Genomic DNA, 21,240 nt, shown 5'->3' with positions numbered 1-21,240 from the left:
CCTGTTAGTGTTACCGCAATGAGTTGAAAGCTGGAAGTACAACTATGGCCTGCTGTTTAGTGGGAGTTATGTGTTCAACCTTGCTCAAGATTTACTACTCAATTAAATGAAGCTCACACCTGGTCCTAATAAGGTTTCCTTTAATAAGCACTTGGATCAGGTCTGCATTATTGTGGTTGGAATCCATTAGAAGTGTTTGGCATTCCAAATCTAGAAATGTGCCTCAAAGTGAGATAATGCAGTCTTCCCTCAACAGAGTTGTTTTTTAACACCCTTCCTGAAATTTTACATTTGAATGGAAACACATGCCTATCAATAAATCCTTAAAAGATGGCTTTTAAAGCCATCTTTAAAATCCAGATGGAGCAGGAGCCAACAGCATGTCTCATTAGAAAACACCTTGGCTTAGGGTTTTCTGAAAATATTTTATTTAACACACCACACCTTATAACATGCAAACACTGGTAAAGGAAATACATCAGTCTAATTTACATGAAGATGTCTTTAAATACACACATATAGTCTTTAGCCAAATCCCTCTTATTTCGCATTCTGATGCTTCTGCATGGCCTCATTTCTCCCTTTCCTCCAACTCTGAATACTAACAGAAAAAAGGAAAGGGGGGGGGGGGGACTGAACTGGATGCTGTAACTCCTCTTACCAAGACAGTCTGTAAGATCAGCACCAGAACAAAGGGAAGCCGAGAAGGGAACCACATTACTAGAAACTGCTCCCTTGCATAAGAAAGCTCTAGCAGTCACTCCATGCACTGAGGGTCTAGTTCAGTGTAGACAAGCATTTTAAAAGAGGCAGTGGCTGCTTGGTGAAAACAAACAAGACACAAGTACATTAGTTGCAGACACACATGGCTAGGTGAGAGGGCTAGAACCTTGTCAGACTCTCACAGCAAGGAGAAAAATGTTCACCAGAATGGGGTGGCTCTGGTTGGCACAGATAGTGTGCAAACAGCGATGTGAGAAACAGAAAAGTAACACGAGCCCAAATGGCTACTGATGTGATGCTCAGGAGAACTGCATCATATCCCAAAAGTTAATTTAGGTGAGAAGGAAACTTAGAGCTTAAGTACAGGTTCTTTGGAAAAATCAATTGAGTCACCCAGAGAAGGTTTTAAATCTTTTGGCTTGGAAATAACCACTGTGTCGGTTTATTTGGTGCAGGACCGTCCAGGTGCGTTTTTATTCTTCAACAGGTCAGTCAGTATATGAGATGTGCATGAGATTTGGTATGGGATGACTAAAATGGTCTGAAGATTCCAGAAGAATCATTCTACATGTGGACAGGTTTGTTTAAGGCAAGCCCTGTATTTTCCTCCTCAGCATCTGGGCCTTGTCCTTGAGTTCAGGACGGCTGTCTGTTTCCATGGTAGCAAGAGAACGCTGAAGTTGTTGCCGACTCTTCTCAGACAGGGAATCCCATTGGTCACTTTCTGTGCACACAGAACAAAATCAAGCTGTTAAATGAAAAAGCAAGTTGTACAATTTTAACAGCCTGGTGCCTGCAGAAAACCAGCTATCAAGAACACAATTGGTAAATGAAAAAACTATATTTTAAACATCGCTCAGCTATTAGTTTCTTGCCAGTGGTAGTACGGAAATATTGAAACTAGCCTACCTCCAATCTTTTTCAAGAGTAGTTCCAGAATGGACAATGCTTCTGTTCTTACAGATGAATAACTTCTGTTTTCTGCAGATATATAACAGAAAAACAAAAAGCATACCCTGTAAATAAAGGACTCTTTGGCTGACCACGCCATACAGTGATATCGCTTTGATGTCATTCCCAACCTAGTGGTGATGCAAGGCCAGTGCAGGTTTCTGACAGAAGGTCAGTCAGTATTGTGGCGTTCTTGTGGTCCTTCTCCAACAGCAGTAACCTACATTACCAAACCAAAGCACATGACTTTTTGGCCTTCATATGGGTCTTCATACAAGAAGGTATTCATTGTTTAAAATCAACACTTTACAGAGCATACATCAAGATGGCATATATCCTGTATTATTAGGACAATTTTTAACTGAAAATGCTTTTATAAATCAAATCTAGTCTCAATTTTTTAAAAACATTCACACAATTCAAAAGTCAGTGACCAGTAGGACTTAGATTCAATACAATCTACCGTTATCGCTAAATTATCAGGAACAGTAATGATGTTCATTGTCCAGATTAAGCGTCTTTGGTTCTTTTACTGGTGATGTCTCACCCCTGGTAGAATGCTTTCATACACTGTAGAACACATAGCTGAACCCTCCATGTGCTCAGTTTAAGCCTGTCACACATTAGCCCACAAACTTCAGCTTGATAGCGACCTGCCAAAAAACACACACACGCACATTAATAAACTACTACATTAACCTACGTTACTGGTGGATGAATGGGTGTATTTTAATAAACTTCTATTCATTTTTGTATGCCTATTTTTATTGCAGTCATACTTTGGGTTTGTGCATTAGATGGCCAGGATTTTCCTAGGGTCTCAAATGCACAAAGAAGGACCTCGGTCTGCAGCTCTCGTTCCTTTGCATCTTCATCATCATCGTGCTTTGGTGAACTAGCACTTGTAGGTTCATTCTGGTGACCACCCCGCCACCCAAAAAATAAATGTCATAAATGAAACAAGGATATCTACATGAACTTGCAGACATTGGCTACACAACTCAAGATTAGAGTAAGGGGAACATCATCCTCTGCATAGGCCCCAGGGTGGCTACAGTTTTCGACCTGATTCCACTTGTTTAATAAGTTGACCTCAAACAGTTGCATCAGGTGTCGCTCTGGTTTTGTTGGAACGAGAACCTTCCGCCACACTGGATCCTTGCAGACAGCTCCCCCACTCCAGCATGTGATGCCTTACAGGCAAAAAGAAGCCAAATATAGTTCGGAAATGTCCTGACCAACCCCACTGCCGTACCTTTTTGATGAGAGGAAACAAAATATCTGCCATGTCCTGAAAGCGATCCTCCTGAGTGGCCTCCAAAATGCCTGCCGTGCTTCGCAGGGCAGCCATTTTGTACACGAGACTCTCTTTCTTACACTCCTTTAGGATCAAGTCCAGCACTTGCGACACAGTCGGCTGACCTGCCACAGGATTCTGCAGCTCCTCGCTGCAGGCGCACAAACAAACACAAAATCACATAAAAGCTGCCCTAGTCTTGCTGAGAACGTATATGAGAAAGAGCAGGAAGAAAGAACAAAAAGGTGCCCAACCTGCATTTTGACACCACAGAGCCAACAGCCTTCAAAAGCTCCTCCTGAAAGCACAGATGAAGGCATTTCCATGAGTCACCACAAAAATAGCACACAAATTCCATTAGCTTTGCGAATAATGGAACAGCAAAATAAATAAACTCAAATATATTGCTGAATTTCTGCAGCCTGTTGATTGGTGTGCAAGTGCATAGTGGCGCATGCTGATTGGTGTGTGTGTGTGCGCATGCGCACATGTTGGTGAGTGCTTACCTTCCCTGCCCAGGTGCGCCCAGTGAGCGCCTGCAGCAGGGCATTCAGCACCATACCCAGGTGAGGGGCCACGAGGGAGCCTGTCTGCTGCTTAGCGATTGTTGCCATGGCAGCCCCACCCTGCGCCTTCGTTTTCCATGACTGAGACTGCAAAGCCCTCTGGGTAATGGCTATGAGCTCGGTCATATACAGTCTGATTCCCCCAAAACTGCCTGAAGACACAAATAAAAGGGACGAAGGCAGAGTGAACATATAAAAAGCCCAAAATTAGTTTTATGTAAAATAAAACTGATAATTACTAGTTACTTAAAGCCAAGTTAAACACTGTTTGGTGATAATCAACTCCATCCATCACTTCAAATACTCAGTATTGTGCATCCTCTTCCTCTCTTACCAGGCACGTGTTCCTGCCACACCTCGGCCCACAGGCTTGCATCGGTGCTATCCCCATGCTCCTGCTCGTCGGACTGCTGGTGCATGCCCAGGAAAGCCAGAGGCAGGGCAGCACTGGCATTTGCTTTCAGCACATCCGGGCTGTAGTGGCTGATGGCGTGCACCGTCAGGCAGCAGGAAGACTTATACACCGACTCTGGATGGGGTAGCGGGAAATGGAAAAAGAGAAGACGATTAATGGAGATTAGAGCAGGGCAAAAAATGAACACTCCATCAAAAGCTCTCTCCTTTCTATCTTGCCTTCTTTCTCCAAGTACCAGGTGGTGAGTTTCTGCAAAAGCTTCTCCACACTGCTGTCCTTGGCTGTCTGCAAGGTAAAGGAGGAGCGCTTTTTATTGCACCGCTCTAGGCACCATGCCCGTGGCCTGTAACACTCTCGCTAGTGTTTTGTTTTTTTTTTTATGGTCACTGGAAGCGGATCTTGAACCGGAGTGTGCTCACCCTGACCAGATGACCCATAGCGAAGGCGAAAGACTTCTGGACCACAATATTGCGGTCATGGATCCCGCTGAGGAGGGCGCTCATTAGTCTACCTGTAAACGGAGGCACCACATGCTCACATAGGTGAACATCGGTGAAGGTGATGCTTGCTTACTCTCTAAGTGTGTCTGTGCTCATATATACATGAGGGCAGGGGAGTGGTATCCTGGGGGTGTGTTACCTGAGTAAGGTGTGAGGTCTTGAGGACAATGCACTGTGAGGGACACGATCACACTGGCACAGCCTCCCTGGAAACCATGTAACAGTTACTCCAGAGTGTGTGCGTGTGTGTGTGTGTGTGTGTGTGTGTGTGTGTGTGTGTGTGTGTGTGTGTGTGTGTGCACGTGCGTGCACTATTCTAGTTGAATTATTTGTGGAGATCAAATAATCCCAGCAGATGGAAAGATAAAAAAAGACACTTTGAGGACATTTAGCTAGAGCTTTAATTTCTTTTGAAGATTTGGTTGAAAAACTGAAAGAGGCAAGAATTGTTTACTTTTTGGTTAATGAGATTAAAGTTATAGTAAACTGTAGGCCACAACACATTCAGCTAGAGTAATATATATTTCAGTGAAAACAAAACAACAATCCCACAAAGATAGTAAATACAGGAATGTGTGCCTACATGTTTACCTTGGTTCCAAGACCGACTCCACTTTTTAGTAGATCACAGAGTTTTGGCACCAGTTCTCCTAACACAGACGCATCCAAATGCTGCAGACACTGTATATATACACACACACACACACGTCAGTCAAATAAATGTATACAACAATATGCAAACTATTGTGGGTGCTTTATATATTAATTTATGGTATTAAGAGATCCATCCATGTGAATAACTAGTAAGGTCAAAAAATCTCTGTGGGAAAGGAAGAGAGAAAGCCAAGAGGGCAGCTAGATTACAAAACTCCTACCATGTTGATTGTCTCCATCATGGGCGAAGATTTGACCATACTCAGTCTGGCACTGTCCAAAGCACTCTGAGGATAGACAGGGAAAGTAGATTTCATATTGGTCAACATTTACACACAGATGTAATGCATTTCTGATTTAGTCTTTTTTTGCCTTATCAAAAATAACTTTGGTTGTAAACAAATATGGAATAAGACTATTACACTACAGCACACTATAGCAATAAATATGATCTTGAATATAAGGGTTTTAAGTCAAAGTATGCACTACAGAGTTAAGATTTATTCCTTAACAATTACACAGGTTTATGGTTGTTGGATTTTAACCTGCTGTAGCTCGGCTCGGTTAACTCAGTGCTACCTTAAGTTAGATCCATGAATAGCTTTTTAACATAAAGCTCTGCCATAAGCAAGAAACCCATAAGTAACAGAACTCAGTGCTCTCCTTGTAAGACACTTGGTACTTGAAAGCACTTGAACCATCCCTGGCCTGCAGTTTAGGCTAGACTCACCTTCTCCTGCTCCGTGGCTCTCAGACTGAGGTAGTTGCGCACAGGCGGCTCAAGCATGCTCAGTGCCTCCAGCAGAGTGGGGACGAGGCGTGGGGCGTGGGGCTTCAGACGGCTGCCTGCTGCCTTGCTGATCTTCACCAAGGTCTCAATGCTGTTCCCACCCGTATTACATAAGCACACTGATTAATACCCAGATTGCATAATGTAATGTGTGTGTGTGTATGTAATGTGTGTGTGTGTGTGTGTGTGTGTGTGTGTGTGTGTGTCTAATGTGCTCAACAGCACTTGAGCCTACCTGAGAGCGCGCACCTCTGCCACATTGCTGACAATGCCTTTGTCCAGCAGGATGGGCAGCAGCACGCCAACTGTCCGTTGAGCGGATGCACCCATCGCTTCACACATACGCACACAGACCTGCAAGACAAGCCAAGGCGCAGGCGTGCAGACACACTTGCTAAACACCTGTAGACCTGCTCCACCAAAATAAATAAATAGTGACTGCTAGAAAATCATGCAATTGATGATGACGACTTGTATGCAATAGATTTCTCATTCAGTGTTAGCTCTAACAGTATTTACTGGTAAAGCAGAAATACCAGTAAAGGCTTTTACCTTGCTGAGGGTCTTCAGGGCTAAATCTGCCGCTTTCCGTACTGATTCCTGAAACGCAAAAGTCACACAGACCAGTAAAAAGTGCTAAATTATTACAATTCAGTATTAACTGACTAGATACCAGCACAGTAGCCAGACAAGCTAATTATGGGCTAGTCTACACGAGGGATATTGTTACAATCTGTTTTAATAAGTACCAAGCCATTTACCTTGATGTCATCTAAAACTCGGAACAATGTCTCCCACATTTCTGACAGTTGGTCAATGATGTCATCAGCCTGCTTCCCACGAATCAGGTCGTTTAAAGCCAAACAGCTACAGAAAAATAAATCAACTGATACTGGCTGGAGTACTTAAAAACAGTCAGTTAAATTCATCATTTTCCATAAAATATTCTCTTTCAAATTGTTTGTTTACCTTGACTCTCGTACTCGCCACATGTTACTGGTTAGGTTGGATATGACGTCCTGAAGAATCTCCTTTAAGTATTTATCAACCTAGATAAAGTAGGAAAATGTAAACCTAAAAAGGTCTATGATTTTCTGTATCATGATAAAGTGGTCTTAAGAAAAACGCTCCAAGAGCCAAACTGGAATGCAGTACGTATGACAGCAGTGTTTGGTGATCTCTCACAATGGTTTTGTCAGTGACGAGGGCATCCCAGATGCTGGTCATGGCCTGTCGGATGGCCAGGTTGGGGTCAAATTGATACCTGTAGAGGCGAGGCACCAACTGAGGCAGAAAAGGGGCAAGTTGCTCTCCTGCCTTTGCTGCAATGATGTTAAAGCCAAACGCTGCCCCCTACAGCAGAGGAGAAAACAAGATGAAAGGATTTCAAATTCTGCATGACTTTACAGTTTTTGCCATGTCTATAGGCAATTTAACTTCTAAACCTCTAAATGAAGCAGCACTTCCACTGAAGGAAATTCCCCATAAAAATGAATAAATGTTTTCTATTACCTAAATATATAATTAGAACAAACATATGAAAACTATTTATATTAAAATCTCTATTTCACTAACACATCCATCCTCTAATTGGTGGACATTACCTTCCTGGAGTTCCACATAGCATGGTGGTTGGCCAAGTTCATGAACTTGTAAATGAGATCTGGTTGGTTCAGATCACTAGCCAATGAGCACAGCTCCTTGTATGTAGAAAGGTTCTGCCTGTCAAACCAAACAAATCTGTATCTCAACTAGTGGTATGGACAAAAAGTGTATATAAATTCCAAATTAAAAACTTAAAAAGAAAAATGCATGTTTCTTCCATTAGCACACACAAATGACAATGTATCAAACAGAAAGCATATTGGGCAGTGTATTCAGGGGAGATAAATGACCTACCCATCTGGTGCTTTACCAAGAGCATCACCCTGAAAGACCTCAGTGTTTTCTGATACAGTGTGTTTGGTTCTTCAATCAATCAATCAATCAATCAATCACACACACACAGACACACACAGACACACTTTAAAAGCCATCCGTTTAAATATTTAATCTTGTTTTATATTGCCCACTATCAAATGGCAGAGCGGAATGGTATTAATGGAACTATCAATAAATCATGCATACATTTAACCTGATGGACCTGCTCATTCAACATACAAGATCTATAGTCCTGAATATGTAATGGCAATTTATTAATACTTAATGAAGGAACACATATGCTTATTAAATACCTTTTCCCAGTCATAAGAGTCTCTACTAAAGTTGACACTAGTTCCTGTTGATCCTGCTCTCCTCCCAGTTCATACACCAAGCCTAGGCCTTTAGACGCCACATCTTGACTTAGCTCTGAACACACATGCGTGCAGGCATACACCGAAACACACCAGAATTAATATGTACAGTTATACAGCATCACTATAATAAAAAAAGAAACAAGCCAACATCTCAAAATACTTTTGGTGATTTGGCCTGAATTTAATAACACATCTTACCCCAAGTACGACAGTTACATGGTAAGGCAAGAGGAATGTATTGATGAACGATGTAATTAGTGACTCACCATCTGGATCAGACAGGATGGAAATGAAAGCCGTCTGGATCTCCTTTAGATGAGACTGCAACAAAGACAGGAAGACAAAGGAACATGTAAGGAAAGGATAAGTTTATGTTACCTGTGCGATACACCGAATACTGTCCTGATGCTCCCAGAAAACAGTCAAGTCACACAACTATATTAAATACCTATTTAGCAGTATAATCATTGGTAATCTTTTTCTTTAATATCACCAGTGTTAACTTGTCCTTGGAAATCTTGTGTCAAGACAGCATGTGTTTGTGTTTTATGTGACTAGTGTGAAAGTTGGATATATGGTGGATTGTGCGTATGGGCATGTGATCTGTGCGTTTACCTGAATCTCTTTGTGCTGGCTCAGTTTCTTCACCAGCGACAACAACCATATGCAAGCTGCCTGCCGCACGTGAGGATTGGGACTCCCTATGTACTTCGACAAGATGGCGGTTAGTGTCCAGGGCACTGCATCGTTATTCTTTACATCTGAGAGAGAGAGTGAGCAACAACAGCAACAACAACAACAAACACACACACACACACACACAGTGAGGAGTAAATAACGCTTTCAAGACACTGCAAAACACTTGTGTTAGGTACATATGAGCACGCACTCACTCTTAGGGGGGCAGTACTGGTCTTCAGTGCAAGTCCAGGCATCTCTGGCAGCTCCAGAGGAGGTTCCCACAGAAGCACTAGTTATGGCCTCTCCTACTGTGAACTGCAGTTCCACCTGCCTAGCCTAGAGGAGGAGGAGGGAGATGGGGGGGGGGGGGGAGCAAAAAAAAAAAAAGCATAGCATTACAGAACATTAAGTTACATAAAACAGTATGATTAAAAGGACATTACATCATGATCACATACTCTACATGATCTACTTATTCTGTGTTTTACTATACATATTATAAGACTAATAAGCTGTTATAACTCTACCTCCACTGAATCCATGAGGCCATGTAGGAGTTTTTTCTGATGAGGAAATTCTGCATCTCCCACTGGGAGGAATCCCAGTGTCTGGATTGCATGCTCCTTCATCTGCCCATGGAAAATGCAGCATTCATCAATAATAAATACACTCAAAGCGTAGTTAGCTCATAAAAAACTATCAACAATGCAAGAGGAAAACACTTTATTTACATAAGACACAACAGGCCCTCCTGCTGTGATAATGTTCATCACATCATATGCCTGTATATGTGTCCCAGGATCTGATATGCACATGTGTGATGAGGGCAAGTTTGCAATGGTGTGTCCATAAAATTTATGTGCGCATCACCTTGCCAGTCTCTTTGCCAGATGGTATCCTAGCAAGCAGGTTGTCCACGAGGCTGAGTTTGGTGAAGCCCTCACCCTCAGCTGCTATCAGAAGCTTGCCGTTGCGGCCAATCTCTCCCAGGGCTGTCACCGCGGCAACCGACAGCAATGGGGACCCGCTTTCCAAAAACGATCCTGCAGAGAAATGAATGGCTCGGTGACTCCAGCAACTCAGCGACCTCAATAAGCGTGAAAGAAAACGAGAGGCTACATTTACTTATTTACATGGTCTACAAAGAATAAGTGGCCATACCAATAGTTTGGGTTGCCATGGTGATCAGCTCTTCTTCGTCCTTGGGTATGGCACTCATTAGCTCAAGGTTAGGGGAGTCATCTGATCCCAAGCCCTGCCTCTTACTCATGTACCTGCCCACCATATAACCTAGAGCCAAAATGGCACCATGCTGGGTCTCAGGGCTCTGCATTTCAAAGAGAAAACTCTATAAGCATTTTACCTGATACCTTTCAATTAAGCAGCCCTTTAACTTCCAAGATAACTAACTTCCAAAATAAACAAAACATCTCTTCACTAAATGTAAAAAAGAGCAGTTTTGATATAGTTTATGATCATAAAAATAAATAAATAAATAAAACAACCTAACTAGCTATGATACATGACACTATTTAAAAAGTGCCGTAAATAACAAAGTCATTGTTGATTCTATGGTACATACATGAGTGTCTTTGCTGATCTTGATCAGGTTTTGTACAGCATATTTGAGTTCATTGCCAGACATGGAGGAGACGACCACAGCATACAGCTGAGCTGCTAGCTCTCGCATGTCTTCTTTACTGGTATTCATAAGACCCTGACACCCACACACAAACAGAATATTAATGGAAATATTGTCAATATTATCAATTGGTCAGTCAGATGACAAAATAAACTTTCGTTATATAGCACTTACTTTTATCCAGTCAATTCTGTTGGCAAATCTGGGAGCAAGCTTCTGAGGAAAAACAGACACTACCTCCAACAGGCAATACATCACAGGAATACCTGCAGCACAAACACACAAATTACACCATAAATCCCTTAATATCTAATCGCATACTGACTAGAAGTGCTGGGGTTGACAAGAACACATGATTTTGTCTGAAATAGCAGACAGGTTTCCCTGACCGAGGTTACGTGTAAGCCCATGCCAATCACCATTCCGATGGCAATTCATCAATGGAACTTAGTCCAAGACTAGGCTAACTCCATATCAGGAAAACAAAGTATTAAACATGACAGAAAAAGGCAAATCCAGTTTTTAAAAGCCACATCCTCTCACATGACTGCCTCAAATCGCTGAAGCCTTTAATATTTACCTAACAATTTCTAATGTGAAAACACTAAACTGTGCAGTGTTATACCATATTCACTGTATATGACTTGCCTCCAACAGCTGAGAGAAGCTGTTGCAGCAGCTCCATGTAGACCTGCACCGGATTGGCTTCTCCCCCTTTGAGGGTGAAGGAAGGAGGAGGGGCCTCGTTTGCGAGCAATGATCGAACATAGCGCCCAATGAGAGGGGCGTCATCCTGCATATCAACAAAACTTTGGGAGGTGGGTGTGGCTCCAGCACTATGAGCCAGACACATCCTGAGGTACAGAACAATCTAGAAAGGGGAAAAAAAGAAAAATTCCCCATTATTTATCCCTCTCTCTCATTTTATATAAACAAACCCACCCACACCCACTTTGACTCACCTCTTCAAAGGTAGCAGGGTTAAAAGGAAGGGTTGAGGTTCCAACAATGTATTTGGCAGGTGTCCTCATCCTCACAGCAGCCTAATTTATATGAAGACAACTCATCCAAACTGTCCAGATGACACCACCATTATACTATCTGAACATAACTGAATAAAACCATTTAATATGGTTTAATATTGTTTATAATTTATTACAGATCATTTTACCTTCTCCTGGATGTAGCTCACCATCTCAGGAAATGATGGCATGGGCTTGGAACTCTCCTTCTCTGTCTTCTTGGTAGGGAGAGATCTTAGAGTGCGCCGGGCCTCTCCACAAACCTCTTCACGACTACAGACACACAAACAAGATTTCCCTGGATTACAAATGACACTTGCACTTTGTTCCAGTCAGTATTCTTATTGCAATACCCTTATTACCAGTTACCCTTCAGTTACCAATTCTTCCTGACACTCCAAAGTGTTCAGGTAAATTGGACACACTGCAATTTGCAAACAGTACTACACAATTTCCATTGGCCATTGTAGAACATGCACATTCTTGTTTTTCAACCACTCCTAGGTGGCTTTGGCCTTGTGCTTGAGATCACTGTCCCACCTTTAATATTTCAGTGGCTTGAAGCAAGTCGTTTTGCAGAATCTCTCCCCATATTTTCCTTCACATTTAACAAGATTCAAAATCCCTGATAAGCAAAAGCATTCCCACAACACGATGTTGCCCCCCACCTTTCTGGAATGTTCCAAAAAGTATTTATCAACAACAATGGCTTCTTTCCTGCCACCTTTCCACACAGGCCAGTTGCATGCAGAGCTCCAAATATCATTACCTGAGTTAACATACACATTTTTTGTTATTCTGATTAAAGATTTCAGGTCAACTGTTTACATGCACCGATGCATTTAATCAGAACAGAAATGTGACATGTGCACAGAGCTTGATTGGACTGAATTGTTTTCATTTTATTCATCTGCTCTTATCCAGAGCAACTTGCAATTTTCAATCACGTTACAGAAGTAGGGATCTGTAGAGTTAGGAGTCTTGCCACAGTATAGCATAGAGCACTTGCACAGACAGGGAGTGACAGTCCCACACAGGTGAAGTAGCAGTTACCTAATGTGAACCATGTTATTCTGCAAGTGGCGCTAATGGTGCCTAATTTTGCCTAAAACCCAACAGAAGACAATACGAGTAAACAAAACCTATTAAGGTAGGCTGACAAGCTCTCTGCAAAGGTCCAGTTGAGCTTGGAAGTGACCATTTTGAGAAACGGAGCTACATCACGACCCTTGTCTAGCAGTGTCTGGGATGTATGACAAAGCTACCATTTCCTCATAAGTGATCCAAAAGTGCTCACTGGGATATCTGAACATTTAGATATTATTTTATACCTTTTTTCCTAACTGGTGCATGTCTATAACTTTACCTCCAATTTCCTTAGAGTGCTCTTTGGTCTTAAATAGCTTTCTTTCAGATCTGACAAACAGTACTTGAATTAAGGGGGTCTTTAATCCAAAAAAATGAATGATTCACAGATCAAGGACAATAGTACAACCACAAACTTGTTAAGGAAATATCTTTCATATGTATAAACTTGGAACCTCCATAGTGCAGATGTTGAATGAATATACATGTCCCTGTGTGTACACACATATGTACTTTGCTTGCATAGCAGAGTGAAGAACCGCTGTCTGAAACATCCTGTTTCTTTGGAAACTTTGTGTAATACACTGCAATTTTACTACTACTATATACATCTATGAGTGCTTCAAACATATGGGAGACATGGTCACCATGGAAGCAGAGGTAGTCCCTCCAAAGAATGCAGTGCCGACAAAACAGCAGAGGTGTCTGACAAAATAATTCTACCAATGACTGGAAAAGGCAAGACTGAAACACAACATAAAGACACTAATCATGGCATCACAAGATCAAGCAATATGTCAGTCACTGCAGGACTTGGGCAAAACCCAAGATGCAGACTGCCCAAAAGAGTCTCTGAGACAATCGAGGAGCAAGTACCATGATGCAGGTGATGAACGCATACATTGAGAGACACAACCAGATGTCAGCGATCACATACAGGAACATATGCAAGGCATATGACCTGATCACCCCTCCAAGTCCAAAAGGGAGGAGCCACAGAGTGGTGGAGAACAACAAGGCTCCAGAGAAATAAATAAGTAGTGTAAACCAAACAGGCACTGTGATGCAGAAAGGCATTTGTAATCAAGCTGGTGCAGAATATGTACATATACCTATATACATACATATATACAATATATACATATAAAATTTGTTTATACGTATATGCTTTGTGTATGTTTATCCATTTAAACTTACGGGTCTCCCGCTGCTAGCAGCAGTAGGTATCTGGATGGCACGTGATCAGGTGCAAACACACTGCTGGCAAACTTCATCGCCACCTGACGCACTTGGACTTCCGGCTAAGGTGAGGCATCATTAAAAAATGTCAAAAGATAAAAATCAAACAAACATCCACAAATCAATTTCATAAATTTAACCAAAACAAACTAACCAATGCTACTGATTCTACTCTTCATTTTTGCCACATTCATACCACAAGTAATGACACTGAATACAATCATGGTTTACAGTTGTATAAATATGTAGATAAATCCAAAACCAAATCGTGAATTGTCACCCTAGGCCAGTGAGTTATCACACGAACCTTTCCAATGTAAGCAGCTACCAGGGCCTCCATAAGATTGAGTAGCGCCCCCTGCAGGTTGACATATGCACCCACCATCATAGACAAGGCCTCTTGAATAGCTAATCTCACATCAGCTTCCTCCTGTTAACAGGGGTTATGTATAAATAAAATTAACAAATTAATAAAACAGAGATTTGCAGAGGGTGCATTTGTCAGACTCATCTTTCGAAGTCATGATCTAAAATCTGGAGGTGTGAACAGGTGCTCCAGGTTACAGAAGAAATTAAACTACTCACTAAACTTGCATACACTTAGATAATTAAAATTTCAGTGTAAACTGGATTGCAATGGCTGAGCAACCAAATTATTTAACTGCACAGCCCAAACAGATGACCCAAATATCAGTCAGGCTCACCTTGCACATGGACTCAAAGAACTGCTGCACCAGGGCGATGTCTTTAGTGAAGAGCTGTGGCATTCGGCTGTTTGTAACGCAGACAAAACACACGTGGTTATTATGACTAAGAAAACATGCAGGACAGGGCGGTGAGGGACTGGTTTGAATAAAACGTGGCTCAGGATACACTTACAATCAAACATTTTTAAAAAGGAAAACAAACAACAACAACAACGATTACCTTGAAAGCTTTCCAACGGCTGAGTAAGCCACGCACAGTAATTTAGGATCCTGATGAAGAGAAAAGAAACCTTTATTACCACCAACCGTATAATGTTACATTCAATCGTCTTTTCTTACAAAACGCTGTTAAAATTATGTGAAAGTCAGTGAGTGCATGAAGAGCAGCTGAAGCTGAAATAAGAAAACAGTGTTTGGGGCACAGTCTACCTCTTTGTACTCATTGATAAGCTTTGTGAGGCCGTTGAGGAGCATCAGACCCAGTGGCTTGTTGGTATCGGGGCACCTGTGAGGCAGAAATGCCGTGGTTCAAGATAGTGCTGCACAACAACAGGGGCAGAGAGGGTTGCTACTGCTTTCACTGCTTACTGTCTAGCCAGCGTAAAATTACAAATAGAAAACGTGTGCATTTGGAAGGTGAGCCGCTCGGTCGAATGCAAAACACCTGATGCTGCATGAGTTTCCCCGATGGAGTTCAAGGCAACATTTACATTTCTGAATACTGTTTTTTCCAGAGCAGCTAGAAACATTCTAAACGTTCTAGACACAGCAAGAATGTTATCAGCACTTACACCACACAGATATGGTGCACAAACTGCAGTGTGAGAGAGAGGAGTTTGTTGTTGGTATTGGCCCCAAACAGCCCATCGTAGACGACCTGAAACACACAAAAGATTACACTCCAGATGCACACTTCCAGATATCTTTAATACTGTATCAATGAAATCTGTTTCCTCAATTTCTCTCTCTATAAATCACCTACTTTCTAAGACTATCTTCCTCTTAGTCTCAAATCTTTCAGGAGTGAGTTTCTTTGGGATGTTTTTTTTTTTTTTTTTTTTTTTTTTTAAAGTTTTGACATACAGGTTTATTGGAAAGAAAAAAAAAGTCACAGAACAGAATGAATCTTTGTTTTTTATATAAAATGTATAATTTTCCATTTTTCATTTATAGCACCAGGCAGGCGTTCTTGACCAGAATGACTTTGAAGTGCTTTGCTATCTCCATGAAACTTATCTCTATGTTTTTACTAAGCCAGAGCCTAAGTGGACCTGACGTTTTCTGACATTCCAGTCACACCACTGTGATCAGATTGTGGGACCACCCACACACACCCACACACACACACCCACACACACACGTGCGATTGTCCTCCACAGGGACCACCCACCCACACACAACAGATCACACCAGTTTGACTGTGCTCCATAAAGTGTTAAAGCCCAGTAGGCAGTAGCTGTTTTATCCCCAGGAGTTTATTCCACATGGTTACTACAGCAAGTGTAGCTGCTGTACATTTTTACGAGGCATATCTGCTGCCAGAGGCAACACTCACCCACTCTCACTTTCAGGACTTCAGTGCTAGGGGATTTAATACCTATTGTATAAGCTCAATCTCTTTCTGCTTACATGTTTAGTTTCTACCTTTATTCTCTATACTCCCCTCCTCTTTCCAAATTTTCACAGCCCCTTCCTTAGTTTCTCACATTTATCTCTACATCTTCCTTTCTGTCTATATCTCCCTCACCTGGATATTAGCAGGAAAGCACTCGGCGGCGAGTCTGGAGCGGAGCAGATGAGGGAGAATCTTCATCTTCACCCTGGTGCTAACAGGCTCATGCTTTAGCTCCCGCTTCACCGTGACACCCTGGGTGAATGAACAAACAAATGACAATACAGAAGCATGCCAGGTCCTCTCAGCCTTCCAAAACAAGCACCGACATCTAAACACCTTTGCTGCATAGTTAAATTCAACATCAATCAACAGGTTTTCCTTGGACTTTGCCAAGATGAGGAACTTACCTTGGTTTTCAGTGGAATATCACCCAAATAAACTTTAAACATCTTGTTGATAATAAGTGGATTGTTCCAGTCGATGATGCTGGAACACAAAACAGAAGACAGCAGATGTAATCATTCTCAGACTCATGTACTTGCCACCCCATAAGGCACTATACCTCTGCTTGCTCTTCAGTTCCAGGTCTGCGGCCGTGGCAACGCTATGCCGGGTGTCACTGGAGGCAACAACCAGGTGGATGACTGTTTCCACTTCTGGTACTTGTTGTGCCTCGATGAACTTCACAATCCCCAGCTTACACTGCACACAATTAAGGTATATTTAAAATGTTATATTAAGGCTTCATTCACAGCCTAACCAGAATAAAGTTGCACAATGTGTTGGAGCTGGATATTAGGAAATACTTCACAATATGATATTTTAATATATGTATTTTGATACAATGACCCCATGTAACATGGGTGAGGAAATAAATTATTTCTAGAAAAAAAAATATTATCTTTATTGAAATTACACTCCATTAATTTTTGTTTACAGACAAAAGCTGACAGTAATAGTTCCCTTTAAAATGTCAAGGGGCTTAACCTGCTCCAACTGTTCAGGGCTCCACTGCGCCTCCCCAATGACCCTTTTAACAGCATAGAGGCTCATCCCTGGAGGAGGTTGAGGGAGGCCCTGCCCTGCTGCGGCTCCTGCAGCTCCTGCCACAGTGCCCCCTTGTGGCGAGGAAGGAGCTGGGCGACTGGGTGGCTCATTCAGCACAAACCTGTTGAAAGAGCTAGCAGTTAAAACCTCCTAAAGGAAATGGAGAAACCCATCTTAGGGAATACAATATTTAGTGTATTTTGGCTGATATGGACTTTTTCCATTCAAAAGCATTTGTTGTTCATTTCAGCAAGCCCTTCTAGCCGGGCTCCAAACTGTTACTTTTATTACTAGTTGTCTTGAAATTGATGAATGATTAATGCAAGGGGGTAATGTATTGAAAGAAGAGAAATAAAAGCAAGCCAAAAAAGTCTTCTGACTCATGTGATGGTGAAGACGGGGTGACATTTACCTAAAACAACCAGACTCTACACAGCCATTTAGATGCCTGACTAAATAGAGCTTCATTGGTAATGCATAGGTTTCCCAGGAACTAAACTACAGTGAAGTTCCTACATACCCATAAGGCATCAGGAGGACATCGAGCATGAATTCTAGGAGCTGGTGAACAGTCTTGGGCTTCTCAGTGAGGACAAAGGGTGAAGCTTTAGAGGGCTCTGAGGGGTACTTCATGTGGTACAATGTGGGAATGAGCAAATGCATCAGACTGGAAAGAAACACAACACACACACACTTAGACACAACAGTAAGGTTGGCAAAGTTTTATTTGTATGAAAGATTAATTTCCCTGCTTGCGTTTGCCATGTCCCATGGATGAGAACGAGGCTCACCTGTCCTGCTGAGGCTCAGGTTTGCCCTCCATTGCTGTCAGCAGAGTTGGTGCGAGCTCACACTGCTTTGACACATCCAGCCTGGGGTATCCCATCTTTATGTAGATTATAGTGAAATTCTGCAAACACATTTAGTTACTAGTTAAAAGAGGCAAGGAGAGGCAAGTTTATTTGTATAGCACTTTGCATACAAAGGGGAAATTCAAAGAGATTTACACAGACATAAAAATGGGTTTTTGGCAAAATGCGAAAACATTACATAAAACAACTTATTTAAATAAAACTAATTAGGTGATGAAATATTACAAATAAATTTAAAAGAAGAAAAATACATTAAAAGAAAGGGAATGATTGTACAATGTTTTACTGTTTTATTTCTTTAAATTTATTTTTAGATTAAAGCAAAGCAAAATTAAAATGAATGTGATTCATAAAGTCAATTTTATAACTTTTTTATTAGAGCAGAATAGCTGCACCAAGTTACACCTATTTTACAGGTGTATATAACAGTCACAGTTATAGGCTGTGTTGCTAAGAACATCTTCGCATCCACACACTACCCTGCTCATCACTGGTCAGTGTCTGACTACATTTACATTTACATTTATGGCATTTAGCAGACGCTCTTATCCAGAGTGACTTACAAAAGTGCTTTGTCATTTACTCATAGAATAAGTCCACTTATTAGTGGGCTTGACTACAAGGCCCACTACTTACCCTGTAGTAAAACTGACAAGGTAGTGCCCATAGTAGCATTTGTTCCACTAGTATATTACTATCAGGCACAGAAGTAAGTGTTATTAGAGCTTTTACATGCATCTGTTTCAGCACTGTACTTATAGTGATCTATCCGTCCGGTTATTACAAACGAACCATAAACAAAGAGTTGGAAAACAGCTAACAAAAACTAAGTTTTTCTAATAAATATAATTTTTTTAATAAAGTGAGTAGTCAATGTACAAAATTGGTTTATTGGAATGCATACTTGTATATAAGGTTTCATGGCACTGCTTGCACCACCCAACCTAACGCATTATATGAGTAGTGGTAAGCAGGAATTATTGGGGGTCCCCGCCCCCCCCAAAAAACTACCCTATGTAATAAACATATTTAAGAGAATTTGATTTATTATTGAGACTGGGCATATCTGGCATACGCAGATAAGTTTTAGGTGATGATGTAGAATAGGCAGAGAATTACATTATTAATCAATATATAATATCTTATGATAAATGTGCAGATGGTCTCCCTGCTGAAGACACTGTGAGTTTGTACATACGGTAACAAAAGACGTAGCCGCTGGGTCTTGGTACTGCACTAATAGCGTCTCCACGGGCAACTGAATCTTGGGCCGACTCTTAATCCTTTTATTCACATGAACCAGCAGTTCCATAACCTGAACAGAGCAGGACCACAACAGCAATTGCTTCACAAAGAGTAGCACAATTTACTTTGATATAAGCAAATGTCACAATGCACAACACCATTTAAAGTTGACTGCACATTCTGTGGCTAAGTAGTCAAAGCATATGTGTTCTCTTTTTACCATTGCCCAAAGTATATGTGCAGAGAGAAATAGACAGAGAAAGAGATCTCTCTCTCTTATCTTGCTTTCTCTTTCAAAACAAACAAACCTATCTGGAAAAAAGATGCCATACACATACACACTGTGAAGGCAAAGGGCATTTACTTTTTTGCGAACACCCTCCTGAGCACTAGACAATTTGAGGAGAACAGGTGGTAGGAACTTGGATATGATGTCCTGCAACTGTTCATCTGTCTCGGCATGGCCCAAACGCAAGAACACACGTTCCAACTGATCTGAAGCAGGAGAGCAGGAGAGTAGGAGCAGGGGGGAGAAAGAAAGAAACAGGATTGCTTATGAACAGGAATTACGTTCTTGTCCATGGATGTAACTAGCAAAATAGTCATAGTTTTATTAACATACTAGCCTAACTCTGCGTGCATAATCGAAATTTAGACTGAATCCGTGTCCATTTGAACACCCAATAACTTAAATACCTTGGCACTGGTTTGTGCCAGCTAACCTACGTTCTTACTGCAACCTGCAAATAAACTCAGCCAAGTAATTAAGTAGGCAAGTTAGGGATGACAACAAGCTATGCGACCCTAAAACTGAAATGACAACACTTTTTTTTAGCTTTGTAGCTTTATCGTTAGCCTGGCAGCTGTAGGCTATATAGGGTTAGCTTAGAGATTATGGTTCAATCAAGAGATGTTAACTAATTTTATGTATTAGCTGCAAATGAAAGTAGCTAGATAATAAACAAACGCGAGCCACATAAAACATTTCCTGCAAACAGGTAAATCTAATTAAATAACCTAAAATCAACAAACATAACATATATTTTAGCTAGCTAGCATAACTTACTTTCATTTTGAACCATGACTGTGCACTGGGCCTGAGCACTGAATAGCCGGCTAGTTCCCTGTTAGCTAGCCTTAAATCATACAATCATGTAGCGCTGTGAGGTTTAAGCAAAAAATAAAAATATTGGCCTTCATTTTAAGAAATCCCCAGCTTTAACAGACAACCCCTCTAAACGTAACCAATTTTGAGGAAATAAGCACACAGATAGCTATGTAGCCAAACTTACTTAGCTCGTCCTGCGCAGCCATGTTGAAGTGGTAGTGAAGTGCTGCTGGTGTGCCACTCCTGTCCTGTATACATGTATCATCACCATCATCATCATCATCATCATCATCATCTCTCTCTCTCTCTCTCTCTCTCTCTCTCTCTCTCTCTCTCTCTCACACACACACACACACACATAATGTTTATACGGTTGTATCAGTTTCCATAGTTAATAATTGCGCTTAGGCTTTAGGTTTGCAAATTTATCTCAAATATTTTAAATAAACAGACATCTGCATATATATGGCAAGACAGATTTCTCTCCCTCTCATATACATAAAAGGAGAAAAATCTCAGAAATGTTTCTCGGAGAGTTTGCAAGGTGGGTGCATTAAATAAATAAATAAATAAATAAATAAAACAAATATTTAAACAAACGAATAAATGTAAAACATCACTTTAGAAATAAGAATATTTAAAATCGTACTTTTTCAGAAATTCAAAACAATACAGAGAACTTTTATTTTGTCAAATAAACGCTCCAGTTTCTTTTTCTGGCTTTGAATTGCAGGTGGCCTTCGGGTTATCATAAAGGGCGTAATTTAATAAGAAAATTAAAAC

The 21,240-nt window shown here is 41.2% G+C and overlaps 1 protein-coding gene across 3 annotated transcripts; it reads right to left on the bottom strand.

Annotated features, from left to right (window-relative positions):
• Positions 1-405: 405 nt before the first annotated feature.
• On the bottom strand, positions 406-20,777 carry ecpas (Ecm29 proteasome adaptor and scaffold). Of its 3 annotated transcripts, none has more exons than XM_027024029.3 (49): positions 20,642-20,777; positions 19,714-19,844; positions 19,303-19,419; positions 18,024-18,142; positions 17,753-17,899; positions 17,173-17,353; positions 16,748-16,887; positions 16,593-16,671; positions 16,318-16,437; positions 15,362-15,447; positions 15,000-15,075; positions 14,791-14,840; positions 14,568-14,634; positions 14,171-14,293; positions 13,822-13,925; positions 11,688-11,811; positions 11,479-11,559; positions 11,165-11,387; positions 10,691-10,782; positions 10,457-10,591; positions 10,036-10,201; positions 9,745-9,917; positions 9,402-9,503; positions 9,087-9,210; positions 8,809-8,954; positions 8,460-8,514; positions 8,131-8,245; positions 7,796-7,864; positions 7,501-7,618; positions 7,082-7,249; positions 6,866-6,945; positions 6,658-6,763; positions 6,449-6,496; positions 6,132-6,250; positions 5,837-5,987; positions 5,328-5,393; positions 5,044-5,133; positions 4,592-4,658; positions 4,372-4,463; positions 4,171-4,237; positions 3,872-4,066; positions 3,478-3,689; positions 3,226-3,269; positions 2,930-3,122; positions 2,454-2,589; positions 2,222-2,327; positions 1,806-1,894; positions 1,633-1,704; positions 406-1,447 (listed from the first exon to the last, which is right to left on the bottom strand). In XM_027024029.3, exons 1-49 carry the CDS (start codon positions 20,661-20,663, stop codon positions 1,308-1,310), a joined length of 5,526 nt encoding a protein of 1,841 aa, XP_026879830.2. In that variant the 5' UTR covers positions 20,664-20,777; the 3' UTR covers positions 406-1,307. The 3 variants fall into 3 exon arrangements, 2 of the variants coding, with proteins under 2 accessions (XP_026879830.2, XP_081570522.1); XM_081714396.1 differs by lacking the exon at positions 20,642-20,777 and adding an exon at positions 20,416-20,509; XR_014123815.1 differs by lacking the exons at positions 406-1,447; positions 1,633-1,704 and having other exon boundaries at positions 2,138-2,327.
• Between the last annotated feature and the right edge of the window lie 463 nt (positions 20,778-21,240).

Source organism: Electrophorus electricus, chromosome 5 (assembly GCF_041902795.1).
Source record: "Electrophorus electricus isolate QZ-2024a chromosome 5, ASM4190279v1, whole genome shotgun sequence".
Lineage (NCBI taxonomy): Eukaryota > Metazoa > Chordata > Actinopteri > Gymnotiformes > Gymnotidae > Electrophorus > Electrophorus electricus.
The sequence above is the reverse complement of the archived record's forward strand: the minus strand, read 5'-3'. Positions and strand labels throughout refer to the sequence as shown.

Coding starts and splice junctions, on each gene's coding strand:
- ecpas (XM_027024029.3), bottom strand. CDS start 20,663: ATGGCTGCGCAGGACGAGCTAA. Junction 2,590..2,929: donor TGTTTCCTCTCATCAAAAAG/GTACGGCAGTGG, acceptor GGTGGTCACCAG/AATGAACCTACAAGTGCTAG. Junction 1,895..2,221: donor ATGAAAGCATTCTACCAGGG/GTGAGACATCAC, acceptor TTGGTAATGTAG/GTTACTGCTGTTGGAGAAGG.